General features: G+C 42.3%; 2 protein-coding genes across 2 annotated transcripts; one reads left to right on the top strand and one right to left on the bottom strand.

Annotated features, from left to right (window-relative positions):
* Nucleotides 1-356: 356 nt before the first annotated feature.
* SARC_02450 (hypothetical protein) lies at nt 357-910 on the top strand (the record flags this gene model as incomplete). Its single annotated transcript, XM_014303785.1, has 2 exons — nt 357-427; nt 487-910. 2 exons carry the CDS (start codon nt 357-359, stop codon nt 908-910), a joined length of 495 nt encoding a protein of 164 aa, XP_014159260.1.
* A 4,940-nt stretch (nt 911-5,850) lies between these two features.
* Nucleotides 5,851-21,065, bottom strand: SARC_02449 (hypothetical protein; the record flags this gene model as incomplete). Its single annotated transcript, XM_014303784.1, has 26 exons — nt 5,851-6,088; nt 6,447-6,589; nt 6,879-7,088; nt 7,422-7,568; nt 7,847-7,963; nt 8,785-9,020; nt 9,771-9,892; nt 10,198-10,422; nt 11,091-11,237; nt 11,877-12,089; nt 12,242-12,460; nt 12,905-13,011; nt 13,548-13,704; nt 14,522-14,627; nt 15,085-15,218; nt 15,675-15,755; nt 16,184-16,272; nt 16,495-16,559; nt 16,969-17,164; nt 17,685-17,929; nt 18,213-18,616; nt 19,292-19,394; nt 19,542-19,611; nt 20,309-20,426; nt 20,715-20,825; nt 21,060-21,065. 26 exons carry the CDS (start codon nt 21,063-21,065, stop codon nt 5,924-5,926), a joined length of 3,936 nt encoding a protein of 1,311 aa, XP_014159259.1. The 3' UTR covers nt 5,851-5,923.
* Between the last annotated feature and the right edge of the window lie 182 nt (nt 21,066-21,247).

Below are 21,247 nucleotides of genomic sequence, written 5' to 3'. Positions count from 1 at the left end.
ATGGAGACATGTATGCGACATGCCCTCTTAGAGCTAGCTATTGCAGAACAGTGCTACTTTTACACGACAAACCCCTCACAACTGCCGAAGATGCATCGTTTATGAGCTTGCCGGAAGATGAGTTGATAGGATTTTTTTTTTTTGGGATTTCCTTGATCGAGACGATACGCCTAAACATGTACGGGATGCAGTAGTACGCGCAACACAGCAGGCAACGTATGGTAGAGACAAAAAAACACGTAACGGAAACGATAGATCACATGCAAGTGGCAATCACATTGAAACTTCACTGGATGTTTTAATTAATAATGGTAATGAACGAAAATAGTGAAAATTTAGTAACTAATTACACAGAGATGGAGACAGGTGCACTACCGAACACAAATCGGGATTGGAATGGTGGCAAGACCAAGGAAGACTTAGAGAAGTATTGCATGATGTTCGCAAGAGATTTTACGACCAAAAGTAACATTTTTATATACCTAGAAGCAACGATAATCATTATATTGATCCATTGCCTTTTATTCGAAACGAAGAACAGTGTGCTGTGATCACTGCATACCTTGAGCATCTATTGGAAGAGCAGCCATCAGAATTACGCTGGTGCGTTACTGGCATCACAGGAACAGGGAAGAACTACGTCATGAAGATTCTTCATGGTATAACAATGCTTTGGACGGCTAATGCAATGTCTTCAATCATCACCGCTCCAACTGGTGCTGCAGCTGGTAACGTAGGTGGTTCAACACTCGACCGCCTAGGTAAATTTAAGCGCCTGGCTACGGAGGATGTTTCCCTGAGTAAGTCTGGAAACGAATCTGAATTCGCACAACAGCAAACGCTTCTACAAAACACTATTCTTCTACAGATAGATGAGGGCTTCATGTATGGCAAGAGGCTTCTAGGGTAATTCTGTCAAAGATGGTCGGAATTGTTTAATAACGGGGAGCAAGTGAATACAAGCGCGATGATTTGGTTTGAACCGATATTTGGAAGTAGTACTTCAACAGCGTGATTAGCCGGGGTATAGGGAACATCTGTTGATGTGTCAGGGACGGGTGAGGGTACGGTGATAGGCCCGAAACTGCCGCCCATTGGCTCTGACCTCCTTCAGCAATTACAGGAGTGTCACGACTTCCACGGTATCTGGACCCTCCACGAACACCTTGGATGTTTTCTCCAGCATGTTGAAGAACCATCGTACCCTCACCCGTCCCTGACACATCAACAGATGTTTCCTATACCCCGGCTAATCACGCTGTTGAAGTACTACTTCCAAATATCGGTTCAAACCAAATTATCGCGCTTGTTGGTTCCGACTATGATACTTCCGATCCAGGCCAGCCAACACATACCGAATTCATCCGTGGTCTGGTGCGACATTGGCTTACCCCCATCCTCACTTCTCGACCAGATTATGACAGATAACCTGGTCCTTCTCGGTATTTCGTACTCTGCACTAACCCATTCCGCGGCACTACACGGCGCAGACCCGATCCGTACCACAGAGGCGGGTACTCTACTTGCACTGGTGCGTGTCTAATGTAACGCAGAGAGATGCAGTGCCTATAGCCACATCGCATACGACAGAGTATACGGTATTGTGCACCATTGTTTGTGCTATCATGGAACATTCGATAGTAACAGTGTTTTGTCAACACCGGCCCGAATTGACTCAGCACATATCTTCCATTGTCGACTCACTTGGCCCAAGCTTCAAACGGGAATTTACTGACCACTTCTTCCCATCAATCTTTCCTGAACCACTACAGCGACTATGAGAGCCATACCATATGTTCATACATTGTTTCATACATACTTGCCATTTTTGAAATAAATAATATTATCCCTACCAGGATGCGTCGAATCAGTTGTTGGATGCAGGTAAAGTGGCTGGTAGTGAACTTGTGGCTACCGGGGCAGGCAGGGCAGAGACAGCCGTTGGTGCGGTAGTCGAGCAATGTGAACATGTACGTATTCGTTACAATCATAGCACAGAGCCGGATTGGTGTAGACTCGAAGCAGCGATTGAAGCTGTCGTGTCTGGCTGTGTCTCGGTTTGAGGTTGACGGTTTACCCATAACCAGTTGGTAGTGGTATTGGCGCCGGGCCATTGCCGCGATCTCCTTGTTGGACCAACGTTTTGTTGAGTTCTTCCTGATGTCGTCACAGCGTTGGCGGAGGGCTACATAGTCGGGTGTACGCCCGCCCGTGGTTTTGTGTACAGTTTTCAGGTGAGCATAGATACGGTACGGGAAGCGCAGTGATGGTTTATCGTGGGCCCAGGCGGGTTGCGTCAGAGGGGTAAGTGGATTTGTGCTGGCCATTGAGTCGAGTTGTATTCCCAGTCAACCTCCGAGGTAGGGATAATATTATTTATTTCAAAAATTCCGCGAATGGTCGCGCGTTGTATACTCATGGAGTTCAAGAACTGACTTCTTGTATATTTTGTTGATGGATGTTTTGTTGCACGATACTAGTGCTCATGTTGTTATTTCATTGCCCTTGCAATCCTGCATAAGCGACAATATTTGGTTCATTTGTCGTGTACCGAATTGGTTCGGCCATGTATGAATACTTCTGAGTAATATGAGCATTTTTATGTTCGGATTTTAAGAAATTAAGATCTCAGGCAAGTTTTTACAGTAAGAAAACTTTAGTTTAATGAAATCATTAGTTAACTCACTCCTGAGAGCTATTTGAGTGTCTTTTTCCATCTCCGACAGTTGATTCAGTTTCTTAACCGCAACAATATGAAAAATAGTTGCGCTCCTATGTGGGTCATAGCCTACATCATGCTATAGAGTACCATATGATCAATGTGAGAATAAGTAGTAGAGAAGTCGAAACTGAATAGTATCGAATTGTTAAAGTGTTCTGCAGAAAGATTCCCATACTGACCATATGAGTATTTCACCTTGGCCAACCCAAGTGGTTGGATACTAGCACAAACACCTTTGGGATAATATTATTCATCTCAATTTGGGTCAAATTTTACGAGTCTATATGCACATCAGGCTTCATATTCGTTGGAGAGGTGCTGGAAAATTGAAGGGAAGTTGAGATTGTCGAACTGCCGCGAGAAGCTCTGGGTGAGTGATGCAACGATGGAAGACATACGGCGAGTTATTTCACGACGATGAATACAGAACACATCTACCATTAGGTGAGAGCTAAAACTTGGTGTGCCATTGTGTGAAATAAAGCTGGCCCACCTTAGGTAAGAATCAATATTGAGGTGCAAAAAGTTACACATTTTTTACTTTGATTAAAGTCTACTGTTCTACACTCTTCACGGATTCATAAATATTGTCTGTTGATTAGTAGAAATAATATTTTTTGGTTGTAGTGTAAATTGTGTTTGAATAGTGTTATTATTATACCGTTGTGTGATTTGTTGAGATTCTATATATTCTTCTACGTGTTGTACCATCTGTGCAAGTGCTGATCGATAAGTAGTTGCGTAATATATATGTGTGTAGATTGAGTTGCAGTCAGTATAGAAACATGTTGTTGATACTCTGACGTGTCTGGTAATTCAGTCATAAAGCTGCATCCAGTTTTATACTCTCTGGCTGACATAGTATATGTTCTTATACCGTAAGTAGTTGCGCTTTGAGCAGTTTCATCTCATTCTCACACTTCCTTTCTTAGCAATCATTTCGTCGCTGACTTCATTTTTTTCTTCGACGATAGCAGCATTCGCCTTTATGAACAATATATCGATGACATCCTAGACCATGTGGCTGCGGTGTCGAAATAATTCGAGGCCACTATGTCCTTAAATGCACTATGCGGGTTGTTGACGATGAGGTTGACCGTTTAATCTGTTGCAGGACCGCTGGATTCTGTGCTGGTGGTATTTTTATTTTGTTACCTTGATGTCGAATGCGTTGGCGCAGTGCTCGAGTGAAATCCCAGCTTAAAGCCGACAACCTGCTTTTTACGACACTATTGCTTTGAATCTCTTTATTGCTATACGACTTGGTGAGATGCCACCTAATACTCAGATAGGACAACTCGGTAATGGTAATGGCAGTGAAAGACCCTGGCAGCTTTGGTATTTCAGACGTTGTTGTATATGTGAGGCTGATTGTCATTATTAACCGTTTCGGAGGAAGTGTCTGAGGTAGCAAACCACTAGATTCCACATCTGTCATCAACTGAGCGAGCTGTCGTTCACTTTCTGAGGATATGAAACTGTTTTTGGAGAGGCTTTCAATATCATCACCTGAAGCATGCAAACTGTCCAACAACGGTGACTCTGGAATAACTTCGATGTCCATTGTCTACGTCGAGTTGTATTCCTTATCGTGTCTCGTGTCATGATGCGCAGCTTTCTAATCGGTTGCGAATTGTGCCTATTATGTATCGTTCATTTATCTGGCTTGGGTACTATCGGTGTTTATGTGATTCTTGCAGTCGAGTACGACGTAAGGGAATTTTTTTGGTGGCTGCTGAGTTGTTGTTCTGAGTTGTTGATGCAGACAGCATCGTGCTGTGATTAGTAGATGTAATGATGACCAGAGTATATATCGATTTGGGGTTGTGAGTGTTGTCCGGGCGTTTCTGGGATAGCTGTGTGACATTATCCCGAAATGGTTCGAAATTCAACTTTGGGGAGTTTTTTTGGAAGTGTATCTGAAATCTTACTCTTGCTCTCGTCCGTCAATCGATTAGATACAACCCTGTTAATCTATCTGTTCTCCTCTTCTTTTTCCTTCTAGCTGTAAGACTTGACTGCTCGGCGAGTGAATACTGCTATGCTGTCCAAGTTGTGACCGCATAGGTTCTATTGAGTTATGACTTCCTGTTTCTTGAGTCATTTGAGAATCAGCGGTCCCTTGTATGATTCTAGTAAGAGGTCGTTGGGGTTGTCCGCCAGTTTGTAGATGACCAAGTTGGCGTTGGTAAAACAGTTGCTGATATAGTTTATTCCTCGCAGTATGCGTAGATCTCCTTTGATATCTTCCATACTCTGCATGAGAATGTACACTATATGGGCGCCGCATAAGAAGTTCACGAGCGTGGTCTTGCTAAGTCACAAATTATTTGTCTCCTTTTCGCCATGCAGGGTTGAAAGCTTCATATGGCACTCGAATACTTCAGAGTTGTTGGTGGGAAATGTTGCACCGCAGCAATGTATGAACATCAGGTCGTCGGCACGTTATGAAAAATAGCAATAGGTGCCAGTTGGCAAGGTGTTTCATTTTGTGACTTCCGTCCTTTCCTTCTATCAAATTACACCTTGCAAGTCCCTTAATCCACGGGGGTTGCCCACTGTATTTCCCTCGGCGGCCATTCGCATCTTTCATGTATTACGGAAGTCTCGGTTCAACCACCTGTTCATCTCAAAATTCCACCCACCCTACCCATTGTTTCTTCTGTTCACCTCATACGAGTCGCTACGCAGGTCAATAGGATCATGTATACGTTGAGGTGGATTCAGTTTGGTCATTCGTATGTTTTGCACCTATCTCTATATATTATGTATGTCGACTCGAGTGTGAGAATAGACACCCACAGTAGCCTTCGATATCTCATTTAGAGACCTAGGTAAGATATGTTTATATTAACTAAAAAAAAAGTGTCTTTACTATTTTTACCCAAAAATACCTAATAAACAATCGAAACACAAAATATGCGACCTCACCAATAGCCAGCCTCATCGGAACAAAATTTGCTTCCATTTACTGTCAAACGCTCCATCACATCATGCTGCTTGTCATCCAAATCAGCAAGAAAGAACTGAAAATCTGGATATAATACGAACAACCTCATGTCTTATCCGATGGAGCTATCGGCAAATATTATGCTGCGTATCACTTATATTACTTTCTCTATATAGATGGACTCAATATATTATACATCCATTCGTTAGGATGTTAAGTTTATGGTGTTCTAGGAACTATGTTATGATCTATTACATCAATGGCATCGACGTGGGGAGATTGCGGAAGACGGCCTGAGCGTTCTGCTCCTGCAAATGAGACCAGCCAAGTTTCAAAGATAGGACATCACGGATGTAATCGCTCAATAATCGGCCAACATCGCCATCAACAGAGTATTTGAGCACCTTTATGGCCAGCTGCTTTTATGCACCGACATAAGGAATATATGTAAAGTTGAGTTGCACGTATGTAAACTATGGCAACATATGTAAGTCGCGCGCTGAGAGAGCACATTTTTATTATAAACGACACAAGAGTGATATAAAGCGGGTCCATCAAATGACAGCAGAGTCGACTATGAATCGACCCTGCGGCATCGCGGTTACTCAAGTACATGTACTATATTCAACCAAAATATGTACGCATCGATTCGAGTTTAGAATTGAAATCAGAGATTAAGTGCGCGAACCTGTATGCGATTCGAAATTCAATATGTGATTGCGCCTCGAAATATACTGCAAAGAGAAAGAGTACGATTGTTGCGCTTCCACTCACCTTTACAGCCGAACCATAGCGCTGGTGAAGAACATGATCTACCAGCTCCAACGTATCTCGTCTTGTCGCGGCCTTGTCCTTGTCACCGACCCACTTGCATAGCTGTTCGTACGTCTCTGTGAACTGAGCAGCCAAGTTTTCTGCTAAAACGAATACAAGTAGTTGATTCCGGGATGAGATTATTAAATATTATGCACCCATTTAATTACTCACGGGTTTCAAATCCATATAGACTGACAACCACAAATGTGATTATAAATGGCAAGCAAATCAGTTCCTCGAGGATATACCAGTGCATCAAACAAACGAACACTGAAAATAGCACGACTAAAACAAAGCCCGCACCGAGAGAACCCCAGAGTTTGATATTAAATTCAGACGATGGCCCCCCAAAAAAGCACACGATTCATGCATCTGAGTTTCGCAACTAACCATCTGAGTGTGCAGCGGCGTAAGCACGGGCTTTACGATACAAAGCATCGATAAGCAGTGTTTTCTGAGTGGCCATTTTCTTCTTGTCTGCTGCATCGGGGTCCTGTTGGATGCCATTATACGCAGCCAAAGCTGTCTGGTCGATCTGACTGATCAACTCGGTCGCACAATTTATTGTGGCTTGTCGAATTTCGGAAGAGATCGTAATGCCTAACAGAGTGTAGATCAAAGTGAAGGTTATATGTGGGGAGTAAACGTCTGAACAGATCTTCATGCATCTCTGCGAATCGTGAGTGATCTCAGCGCGTTTTTGAAAGTCAGTGTGAGTGGATAAAAACTAAAACGTTCTTATACTTTATCGTCCTAACTCAGACATATACTTAACTCTGATATATACTCTATCTCTACGAGGTGTCGTTGACTGAGGACGATCTGGCAAATGAACATACGCTAAATTTTGGGTTCGTTTCATATACATGTTACATGTACACACACACACACACACACACACACACATATATATATGAAAATATATGTATATACCATTAGACCACTCGCAGTCCTCTGGCGTCGGTAAGCAGATTGCTTCGATTGACTTGTAGGGAGCGGCGTCGAGGCACTCTAACCATGCAGCATACAACGGCAAGTGCGTGGGATGCCTCTCTTGTAGATCCTTGTATATCGTGGTAGCTGGGTTGGTGTAGAAGTAAACATCTTATTTTAACTCTTATTGATCCACTGCGGAAGTTGATACTCGGAATGAATATATATTATATTGATTACACGTTATGTAGTATTGTCGCGAAGAATACATCACATAGGAATTCAATTTAGAGTAAGAATCTGTTCTGCAGAGTGAGAGCGTGAGCGCATCGATGAAGACAATTCATTGTACACGCACAAGAACGGGTGCATACGTAAGAGCGTACGAGCACACACATCCATACGCACACAGAGAACTAATATACCCTTGTCTTGATCTTTCTTGTACTCTCCAGGCAGAAGTTTTACTTTGTACTTCAGCACAGACAATGAGAAATCATCTAACGGCGCTTCGAGTGGTTCTGCATCAATCTTGGGCGAATCTGAAAGGTAGTAAATTTCTAGTCAATATCAATTTAGTGAATTATGGTTATAAAAATGTGAAATGCATGTGGCCCATGATGTTGTGGAAGTACAAATTGAGATTTGTTCATCAGACAAACATTGCAATTAATTTATGAAGGCCGCGCCCGACGGCATCAAATTATGCATGAATTCATGATACCATTGCTTAATAGCCTATTAATGCTACGTCCACACCAAAATACTTATTACATCGCGATTTACGTACAATAACAGACGGCTGGTGTCTTTACATCGCTAGCTAGCAGATACTTTCTACAAAGCAGGATATTTTATCACAATATCTTGCCAATTACTATCAATCTATCATAAGTAAACGAGCAATAGCCACCAGCTACTGTTGACGCTATGATGAAGAGCCTGTTCAGACCACAACGACAACTGCAATAACAGTCATGTGATACGGTTTGTGAATGGTATATGCTAGTACACGGAATACAACGCCGCCCCCAGTAAGCATTACATATTGGACACAGAAAACGATCAACATTTTCTCAGTATGTTCGATTGTGGTCACGATCATCTCAATTTCACCATTGTATGCTGATTGTTATATGCCACCCAACATCCTGAAGGGGAAAATGTTTATTATGCGCGATATTCACCGTGCAAGAACCTAATCATACATTGCAAAAACATACTCCTATCTTAAAAGTAAACTGATCCACCCTCTCACCCTTATTTGGAAGCAGGGAATAGGTACACACTATACAGTCATCGCTTACACAGTTGGATACATCAACAAAATACCACAGCGAGCGAACTCACACATGTCTCTTACCTTTACTGGGATTCTCTTTGACGATGACTGGGGCCACATGCACAACCAATGACCAGCCACGCGGTCGTTTGCCACATCCGGCAGTATCGCATTGTTTACCATACGTCACCGTACCTACCAAAGTGTCACCCGCCTTGGCCCATTTAGGCAACTTATCGGCAGGCGGGGGTGTGATAAATACTGGGACTGTCTGACCCTTAAGGATGGAGCGCTTCTTGAACTTGTGGTTGGAACTCCTGCTCTCGAGATGGACATTCATATATGTTAAAACTACAGATATCCTTGAAACTTATACTTAAAAAATATCAACAAAATAAATTATAGAATAATATTTTCATATTGGCAACAGAAGTAGGCCATCTATCTGGCCAATGTAAAGTGTGCGAACACGAAGGAAACTTCAAATGAATACAAATGAACACTCAGCGTCATATGCAGTCTCGAGCGTGAATAAAACAATGTACTGGCTGATCTGACTCGAAAAGTTCACAGTGGAGTAGCTTATAGCCAAGATAGGAGAACATAAGAGTCTATAATACCACATGACGGACGATATGCGATATGTTCAGTTTATATAAAAGTGATTCTCATGAAATATATTCACTCAAAGGTATATGATTGCAACCAGTGCTACCATATCATGTATATATATAAGTACGGAATACTATATATGTGTACACGTTCACGTATATCTATACATACACTTAATGGACTGCGCCGAATCAACTGATTGCACGACACATAGAAGTTTGATATCAGATTATTTGTACATCCGATATGCACCAGTCTGGGCAAATCGCAATGCTCGTATGCACAAATATCGATGGTTAGTGAGCCTGCTACATTCTCACGAACATACCACAACGAGTATTCACAATTGCCAATATAAATAAAACTGTGTTCGCATAATTGTGCACCCAAACCCACACGCATACGCATTTTTAAATTTTCACTGCCCTGGGATGACATTCGAGAATGTGACATACTTTACTACAGCTTTTTCGAATGTAGGGTAGACGTCTAATGGGATATCCTTCTGCAATTTCGTTTCGAGCACCAGCAACATATTTCGTAGACGTTCGAGTTGTGCCAAGTCGTACGAACAGACCTGATCAAAGCAATATAGTTGAAGTGGTTTCATCACACAAATACGCAGAAACACTATGAATACCACTGCTTAAGCTTGGCATGCAGGTGTGCGGTGCGAATATGTGTCCTGCGTGTAGATCATGCATGTATGCAGCAGAAGTCACATCAGAAGTACGATTGACACTATCAATTTTACACTTCTCAAAAGAGATACAGATTTTCTTCAACAAGACACTGATCTATATAAAATACAAACAAAATGGCTACATAACCGCAGACACATATGTTTACGAAAATTTTACGTCTAGGAACGTCATGGGATACCTGTAATCGAGCGATATACTCTCCCTTGGGAAGCTTGCACTTGCTGGGGAAGGCATCACTCCACACATGCACACGGTTTTTCTTGTCCAATATAACGCAGAGTTGCTGTTGGAATACACTCTCATACAGTGTGCCGTTGAGCAAAGGGAATCTGGGAGTTACTTGCGAGCTTTCTGATTCTTCCTGGTTGAACTCATATTGTAGCAGCAGTTCGTACACAGGACCCTAATGCAACCATTCATCGTCAAACGTGTGAGGGGTATGGCAAAGGTGCGTGTTCATGTGACTTTCAACAAATATTATACACGAGCGTCTAAATATGAACAGGACAAAATCTGCACATATTTCTCCGATTACAACAAAACTGTTGAGATCCAAAAGAAGACTGTTTCTATTGAGCACTTCTCTGAGTTTTATAGAAGACTATCTACTTCCATGGAGCTGTCAATAGTAAAGAGACTCACTGACAAATGCTATGGTAGACTGACAAGCCGGTACATATCACTGTGACCACCACCTCTGTGGTATCCTAGTGCACGAAATATGAAATTGAACTACGCACCACTCCGGTTGACAAAGGATATCGTTTTGCATTGGTATTTTCGTGCTAAATATCCGAGCATACATTTCTACCAACAGATTAAGTTACGTGCACGTGTGTTCTGTGTTATACTCTCACATGTGCGTTTGACATGATCAGCATCATCTTTCGCACACTGCTATACACAAACAGAGACAACCAGCTAGCAACTACAATCCAATCCACCATACGTAGAACCAAAAATATACTCCTGGTGGTTTTGTATGCCACGAATGCTAATCTCAACTTCAGCACAGTGTTAATAGGCAGGTGAAAAATTCAAGAAAATTTACTCGTACACACAAAATTCAACCTTGTGAGGCATGGTATTTCGGGGCTCTATCGGAAGCGGCCGAAGAGTGGTAGTTTTTGGCCTAAAGTGCTGACGAATGTCTTTCAGGACCACAGTTGGATCAAGCGTTTCCGGACGCAATTTGCAGAAAGCGTCTACTCGTACCACCTGGAATTCACAATGGACGTCAGTGTAAAGTATTCCAAAGGGTGAATACATGAGGATGCGGGTGCTCCGACAATGACGACTACACCCTCTCACCATATACAAGCATACAACAAAAGCCCAACCAATGCAACAATGTTGTGCAATGTACAAATAGTTGAAGTGTAATCGCAGAGAATGAAAGCGAGTACAGTTTTGGCCACGGAGGTATAGAGGTGGCCGTTGTGCTAAAATCAGATTAAAAAGTAAATCAAGTCGAAACGCGATTAAGCCATTAAGACAATTTAGACAATCTACAACAAAAATTAGAAAAACGTTCAAAATAATCAGAGAGCTTGACGAATAGACATTCGAGAAGATAGCATATACTTCGATAAAATCTCAGAAATCGGTTAAAGTCAAATCGGAACATTGAATTTAAAAATGCGAATAATTCTGACAAAACAGACACGTGTTTGCACTTTGGTATGTAGCCGTTTGTAAACGGTTGCCAGCAGAAAAAGGTCCTCCCTGAAGTACTTGGGCTGGGTTCAATCGGGGAAGAGCTCAACGGGAGAACTTTGATTGGGATAGCACGCCTACAAAATTGGATCAACAGTCAGACACCCAATCAAAAAAATATATAACTCAAGTTTCTCTCACCTCATCATCACCATGCAGCGCAACGCACTCGAGATTCGGCATGATTCCATGGAACTCAATGTGTGTGCTGACCAAACAATCACCGAGACTGTTCCAAAACTGGGCCACACACAACTCCAATGTGGATCCACCAATCACACGGAACGAGCGTACCAACGGAATGCCTTCTTTGACCGGAAGTCGAGTTTTGTACTCGGACGTCGAGTGACCGGCCTTAGATGTGAATGGCATTGGTCGCAAAAGTGACAAAGATACATGTATCAGGGCGCCGCAGAACTGAAGACAGCCAAAGGTGGAGTGTAAAACGGCAGAGCAAGATACGCAAAATGCAAGGCACGCCAGTTAGAAACAACGAAGAAGCTCACCTGCGCATGCAGTTGCTGTGCGTGAAGAATGAACACCTTCGACGACCCTGGAGTGCCTGAAGTCACAGTGACGGTCACATCCGCCCACGTGGCACCGCTGGGCACACTGAAAACGTGGCGTTCCATGTGGGCGGGTGTGTATGCGATGTCATTGAATGTATAGTCAACCTTCTCCGACTGCTGCACATCGGCATCGATTCTACTATTGCGATTGCTTTGCTGTATACATTAATAGAAAAATGCGCTTCCGTGAGTATATATGTGTTCGCGAGTGCGAGGTATATTGTAATTTTATTCCCAATAGGCATGTCGGTACATCGATGGGGTGAAACTCCTGCGTCGCAAATTTCAGGTGCACACGAATCACTGCTGTCTCAGGACAACATATGTTTGAGGGGTTCTTCAGCCACACCCAATTCCAGCAATCGTGATTACAAATGCGACATAGCAGATGTAAGTCATGAACGAAGGAACCACATATGATAGACAGACACCGATAAAGACGAATACAATCACATTGTCGTAGATATCGGTACTGACTACCATATTCGGAAAGCAGCCTGCGAGGAAAACGAGTACATATACAAGCATGAAGGATATATAGTAATTAACACTCAGTGTGTGCGATTGTTTGAACCCCATCCCAAACTTCATATTACATACCTGTGATACGATATGCTGGCTTTCGGTACTGGCATAAGGTATCATGATGGTGACAGGTATACTGAACAGAGGCAGTCCCGAGGCCTCATCGGAGTCATACGCGTACACTAGATAGCAAAATATAAATCGGGGATATTCCTATTAAACTGTCCTCACACTACGAAAAGGACCTCGCATCCCCCCCCCCCCAAAAAGGGTTAATTGCAGATATATACAAGTGTTTTACATATCGTCTGCAAACACATATGCAGGGTTCGTCGTGTGTGTTGACTATCTGCCTGCAATTGGGGTTTTTAGTATTTGAATATGGCATATGCGTATAGCATTCTAAACTCTCGAGGCGTGATGTAGTCGAAGTGACAGATAGATGTTACTGAGTACACCAATGTAGAAAAAACAAACAAACTCGTTGTTCTGTGCGCGACAGAGAGATTAAACAATACCAACTGTAAGCGTAGTAAAACATCTTCGTTATAACTTAAGATTTCACACTTCCCCTCCTCTTCTGGACCACCCAATACACTAGCAATACACTCATATGCATACAACGCCAAAGAGTCCTGGGGCTCAGAAAGAAACTTCTACACCCGCACATAACCACAGATACGCAGCGAATAAAACGCAACAAGGTTTCAGATAATACCTGTTGTGGCATATGTGCCAGGTAAGTTCATGGCGCGAGCTTTGTCCATATCCACTTCAATATTGAAAACGCGGCCGGTTGAGTTGAGAACAACATGATTTGGCGGTGCTACCCAATCAGCCTCACACTCCAGCATTAACTTGAGCTCAAAATCGACCTGTGAGTGTGCGCACGAAAACAGTGGTAATTAAGACAAGTACGCAATCAGAGAATTAACTGCCGGAGTGACAGTTAAACGCGAGAGAAGACGTGGACTGTATACTAATCTAGGTATGCGTCTCTTGGCGTGTGTGTGTGTGTGTGTGTGCTTGTTCACGCTGTAAATATCTGAGTACATTTGTCTGAGGCGTGCTGTGTGCGCTTGTGTAGTGTACAGGTACGCAACTCGTACGTATGATCAAGCACATGGTGGGACATGTACAGCTACTCTATGATGAATATGCATGTAGTAATTCATTAACTACATGTGGCAACAGATTGTGCTTCCACAGGTGTGAACATACGTAACCCTCCTATGGATGAATAGTCATACAATCCTTGTGATGTTCTTCAACATAGATCCGTTGGGATATCAAAACCTCTCCAATGACGAGTTCAGATAAAAAACTACAAGGATAGACGTGAATAAATAGTCACTAACAGGACAATTCTCCCTCATAAGCACTAGCCTTCTCTCCTGATGGGGCATACATTATCTACTTATCTTCGAGAGATTAATATTCAATAGCTCTTATTTTGACATCTCATAGAGATAAACAATTACATAGTCTATGTACATACAATGAGATTGTAAATACGGACGCATATACCAGATCAATTATAAGACATTGCTATAAAATATGAATTGGAAATTCAAAACGCTTCTGAATTCCGAAGAAAACCAGAGCATTGAATTAAAGAAATTGAGTATATCATACGATTGAAATCAAAATTTTCGATACTTGAACGAATGAATTCAGGTCAGTAGTACCCACCTTTAACGTGTTACATATTTTCTTCGAGAAGAAAGGCTTGACAGTAATCGCGCATGTAGTCGTTGCAGGAGATGTCTCGTAAGTCTCTCGTAGATAAATACCACCCCTGTACGTATGAATGTGTGCATTTACGGTATATGTGAGCTGGTGTAATCGTTTGCATGTGACCATGCAAATGTGGGCGCGTTTTCAGGTCGTATCACGGTGTACTACTTCGTGAGGGACAAGTGGTAGCGTGAACATATACATAACAAAATCAAATATAAACGAGTGTGCAACGAACTTGTGTCTCAGTGAGCCCTTCAGCCCCATGAACGAAACAGGTCGACATTGCTTGCAAGTCATGATTGCATGAGCCCACAGTTCTGCACAAGATATTGTACATATTTGTATATACTTGTTTGTAATCTCCCTTGCCACACGTTGCATACCACATCCGAGTGTGTATCTATCATATCCTTTTAGAATCTACTGCAGAACTTGCAGCCCTAATTATCAGCATATATTGATTATGAGCGGAAGCAGATGATAATTTAGAAAAAAAATACTTATACTGTACATACCGACTTGGATGACCATGGTAGTTGCAAGAGATATCGTAACCGCATTGCCGACTGGGCGAAGTGTAACCAGCCCATGCATTCTGGTCCATTTTCGATAATGGTGCGCCGCAAAACGCTTTTAAGGCCCGGTCCACCTGATCAACAGATAGAGTACACGTGAGAGTTGTTTAGTCTTCATATACGTGTCTATCCACTAGTCTAACCTAGGCACATAACTATACAAATATGTTAAACTTAGTATATAGCTTTTGCCACGTGTACAAATGTTTCTGAATTGTGGTGTGAATCAACACTTGTATGAAACGAACGAGATAAGAAGACCTCAACCTCAAGAGAGCAAATATCATTTTTTGGTAGGGGCTAGGGCCACATATGCTGCCATGTACAGTGGCGGGGACAGTATGACTATGCATTGGATGGCAATGCACTGATTCGTGACTAACATTGAAGAATAGAGAAATTGAGAAAAAATAATCGAACATCAGCGGAATAGAGAAGAATAGTACAATATATAATAGTGCGCATAGTTTACATATTATTATAAGGGATTGTTATTTAATCCTAGCAGCCCACTGAGCTCTGAGATATACCTGCATGATACCAGCACCCTGAGCGTGGGATTCCACGCCTTTGATCGGTTCGCAAGTTGCGACAAGGCAGCTTTTGATTGCCTGCCGAAGAAAGCGAGCGGAGGAAAACGTTTTTTAGATTGATATCAAAATCAGCAGAACACTCAAGACGAAATGTAATGAATTGTAAGAATAAAAAGACATTTTGTTGTGTGGACACGCGTGTACAAACAAGTCTATTCCGAGCTTGCACACAATAAGCGCGCCACTTTATACACACAATCAGAGTACACTATACTTACCGCAAGATGATTCGTGACCTAATATAATTATAATACAGTTCGAGCTGAGGCTAACAGTTTGTATTTCCATACACGATAAAGAGCGTCCCTTGTAAAATGTACTCGTGACTACACCATACGCATGCTGTGCAACACACTACAGTACCTACCAACAAGAGAACTATACCACCAACCCACTCCGTAAACGTTCACAATATATATATATATATATATTTACCACTTTCATACCTGTGGAGTATACAGAGCCTTTTTCTGCTTCAGCGCACTTAGCAGGAGTGCGACTCCTCCGCACGCATTGGGTGAAGCCATAGATGTACCTGTGTGAGGTATAAGAACGTCACACAATATTAAGTGTTAATAATGCGTAGACGACCGCGGCGTTCTGATACACCACCCATTGAACTATATTGTCGTTTGTATTCCGGGCTTCAATACAAAAAAGCCTAGAAAGTAGTAAGTCTACGTAGCCATGCCTGTAGTACCACTCATTTCTGAACACATAATCACGTCGTGCTTTGTATATCAGTGCATGGACATACCATTCATGAGCTGTGAGCAATTCAGCGTAAAATTTGGTACCGATGCAACGGCTCCACCGGGTGCACTGTAAAAGTGTAAACAAATAGAACATTAACGAAAGACTACAATTTAAAATTGAAATGAACATGATTGTTGTTCACGCTCGCTGCCTATCAAAAAACCGATAGATATATATCCGTGAATACTGAAACCACATCAAAAGAGTAAGAAAAGTGCAATCTCCACATTAGTCACAGTAAACCAATCTTAATATCTCAGCCACAAGTCTAATAAAAAATTATTGCAAATATTGATACACTTGCTACTTAAATTCATCGAGAGGCACCTGCCACTTGTTCGTGGCAATTTAGTGTGTGGGACAGCGCGAGTGTGCCCATGGCAACAACAACGAATCGAGGCAAGGGTATGATTGACTGACATCGAAATTATATTATACAGACAAAACTGCGAAATGGCAAGCAAGGACCAGGTACCTGAGGGTGACTCCTGCTGAGCCGTTGGTGGCCGGCCCACGAGAGGACCAGGTGTACTGAGTGGGGGCGTCTATACTGCCGGCCATGCAGTACTCAGCATCCACCATGGGCTGGCTGACACACGCGCCCACAGAGATGCACTCACTAGTGGTTCCGCCTGGGGCTGTCACCGAGGACAGCGCAGGGCCACTGTTACCTATGGACAATTGTAGAGGACCGTGGGCGTGATACAAAAAAATAAAATAAAGATAAACGAGGTCAGCTAGCTGATGAGAATGGGGAAGAGACTGAGTCTTTCAATTATAAACGTTTTGTAAAGCTAATGCGGGTATCAATTCGTATTCTAGAACAGCAGCGTTATCCAAATGCCGCATGTATTTACTGGCATGTGTGTACGCGCCCAGCAGTACACATATATACTCTTGCTATTGAGCATATATATGTACGCACGCATATGGGCAGAAACTGCTAGTAGAGTCAGTCGTTGGACATTCTCAAAGCCAATTAAAAAAATAATAATTTTGGCTTCACTCTAGAATTGGTCAAGGTTTGCAAAATCGCGTGAGAAGGACCACCCGATACAAACCTCATCAGTGAATGTATACACTGCAAAGACTGACGTTTCAAGGTCAGAAAATTTACACCTACACGAGATAAGTATACGCCTTTCCAAAATCTTACTCGCTATACTTGCAACTAAAGTAAAGATGAGATACCTGCACTAGTGACGAAGACGATGTCATTCTCGCGTACAGCATGATTGGCAAGCTCTGTGATGTATCCGTGATTGCACACAGCGGCGTCCTCGCCATAACTCATGTTAACCAAATCGGCCTTCTTGAGGATAGTTTCCACCCACCCACGTGCCACGCCTGTCCCTGTCTCCATTCCATTCAATCGCGTGTCCCCGATCTTGATTGAGATGATCTGAGCTCCGGGTGCGATCCCGTTGGTTTTCGGACTGCGAGAGACGAGCAGAAATAAAGTTTCAGAGAGGAATAAACCTAAGAAGATTCTGGTTATGTTCTAAATGATCACGACTCGACTTACAAAATTTCAAGGTATTGAAACAGATATATCGCAAGCAAATAAAGCAAAAAAATGATACGATCAGACATCATTAAACGCCGAAAGCATTACATTGTTGTTAATACATATAAACTAATACAAATGCGGAATGCCGCTTGATTGAATCAGTTAAGTGACACATCGATATACTTATGAATAAAATGTTGCATCCATACTTATCCGGATGGTGGGCAGCCAGTATAGAGGCTACATGAGTGCCATGTGCACCGCTGGTGGTGACGACACTCAGCACATCACCTTCGCAGTAGACATTGAATGAGTAGTTGACCATGCTGGCCTCTGACAAGCGCCCGTACTCCTGCCGATATCTGTATTCAAGCATCAACTTTGCATCCTCCAGTGACATGCACGTGGGTTGCACGACACAACACAGCCATTTGCCCTCTGAATCAGATGGAGCTGCAAACAAGATACAGTCTACAACTGGCCCACAGTCCTGATATTCCTTAGCAATACCCTCCAGCGTTTCCTTTGCGTCCGCAAAGTTTGCCTTAGTCTTTCTCTCCTCCGCATTTAAGGGTGTTTTATTGGGGTGCTTGCTATCCCATTCATGCATGTCCTGCATGCACGCAGAGACAGTCAAAGCGAGAAAGAGAGAGAGAGAGAGAGAAGGAGGGAAAGCGAATTTGTGTAGGTGTGTATTCTCATCAGCGCAATAACAGCGCAAATCTGAAGCATCACAAATAAACAAATCGCTACGTTGTCGGTGCCTTTCTTACAAGCATGATTTTTCTTCTGGGAGGCACATGGATCTTTTTGGGCTCAACAAATATATTCTAAATCTTTACTTATACTCAAACTGTTCACGCAACCGTGTCTGTAGTATTGTTAGGTATGCAAGCCTATGTGACTTTATGTTAACGTACTCCCGTCAAGTCTACACAAATCAGATGCCCATCTGATAAGTTTCTCGATTGCCACGAGGGTACCTCCTACTTCGATTATCTCCTTCGTAGCCGGTTTTCGTACGTATATTTGCTTTAGCTCGTGATTGATCTAAAGTCATTCAAAAATACAGTTGATACACCACACCTGGCAAAACGCAGAGAAACCGACATCAATAGAAAACGTACCTACGTACGTATAAATACACGAACATCACGGCACATATCACGGCACTCGAAAAACGACAGATGATAAAAACACATCACTTCAACTACTCAATTCACAGCATACCAATCTCAAAAGCATAAACCGCGACTCATTTCAAAGCGCACACAACAGACGACCATACCTGTACCGCCTGGGTTAGTATCGGATTGTGCTTCATTTCAAAATCTTCCTTCGCTTCGCGGCGTAGTCGTTTCTTCAGAACCTCCGGGCAAAGCTCATACACCCTGTGGTGCAGTGTCCAGCAAGATAATACATTGTCGCGGAGTATGTGAATTCCATCACCTACCAATCGCCTGTGGCGCCGTCACATGTACATTGAGAAAAATATGGACACATGTATATGTAATTTGCAGAAAAAACACCAGGCATACCGTTTAATTCCGATGTGGAATTCGGTCTCCGAAGTTGTTTTCCAGCATTCTGGTACAATCATTGTTCGGCCTGTATGAGGAGGATCAGATACAGGAATGTGTGTCATAATTACTGACAAATTCGTATGCACATGCCGATATTCTCGGTGAGGCAATGTTGGCGTTCCTAACGATTTGGATTTCAAAAGAAAAAACGATATATGCAATGCTTGACGCTGCCCACTACATGACCAATAAAGAGGTACGAGTACTAGAGCACACTGCAATCCACCACTGATATTTCTAAGTACAATCGACGCGAACAGTACAATAATTTGATACAGTCTACAGCAGACTCATTTTATATCTAGTAGCAGGAATCAAACCCAAGCAACCTGGCGCAATAACAGTGTCTGTGTGGTTTGGTAATAGTTGTAGGTACCTTTTCTATACATACAAAATTATTGTCTCGATCGTGTACATCCCGGAAGATACCCTCAAACTCTTAAGCGAGATTTCTTAATATGTACAGACTATCGACCTTTCTGACTCGCACTCAGCAATGACGGCTGCCACACTATGAAGGACCTGATCGAAGGCACGGAGTACCAAACAACAAATACGGACAGCTAGGATAGAGACATGCGGCATTCAAGACAAAGATTTGCCGAACTTTGTTTGAAATCGTTCAGCATAGCTGTATTCTCTACCCCAGGACCTGCACCAAACGACATCACTCCACGTTAATGGGTACTCTAGTTTGATAAGTAATCCATGCATCTACCTACCTGACAGAAGGCTAAGATTTCCATCTGCATCGACTTTGGCAACTTTTGAGGTGTCCACATCACTGCTTCCGGTGGGATCAATAATGTCAATCACTTTTGGCTTTCCATCTGTGGTAGTCTGAGATAAATCGTTTTCGCAGGTTGAGTCGGAATGAAAAGGACTGTAAATTAATTCTAAATTGTAGCCGAGCATTTACTGAGGTACCGTTCGTAACTGGGCTGGCACCCTAACACGAACACGATAAACAAGAAGTGATAGGCCCTTGGCGGAAGCCCTATCCAGATTCGAATCGAAACTTTCTAGAGTATCGATGGTATTGTATGGTTTAAGAGGTAGTGTTCCTGATTCGCAGATCATAACGGTTTGATTCTTTGACACATTACTGTTTGTGGACTAATAAATTACCTGCAGTCCAGCGGCAGCTGGATCTACACCTGTGTCAAACACAGCCACTACAACACCCCGTCCATCGTATGAGGGGTTTTGTTGCAAAAATCTTGAGCACCCAATTTCATCCTGTGATTAGTGTAGTGTGACCCGGTAAATTAGTCGAACTGTGTATGAACATGACAGAACGAAAAAACACTTACAAGGCCGTAAAAGATAGTAGCTTGTCCCAAAAAGATACATAGACGTATTGTGCGAATATCCAAAATAAAACCAGCAATCTTAACAATAGAGACCACTTAACAATTTTGCTCTAAGCGTATATATATATATATATATATATGGGTGTATTTATACACATACATACATACTTTATATATATATATATATATGCATATATATATCTATATATATATATATTAATTTATATTTTATCACACACACACACACTCACTCATACACACACACACACACACACACACTATACTATATATATATATATATATATATATATATATATATATATATATATATATATATATACTATAGTA

This window comes from Sphaeroforma arctica (assembly GCF_001186125.1).
Source record: "Sphaeroforma arctica JP610 unplaced genomic scaffold supercont1.110, whole genome shotgun sequence".
Classification (NCBI taxonomy): Eukaryota; class Ichthyosporea; order Ichthyophonida; genus Sphaeroforma; species Sphaeroforma arctica.
This window is presented reverse-complemented; position numbering and strand designations above follow the sequence as displayed.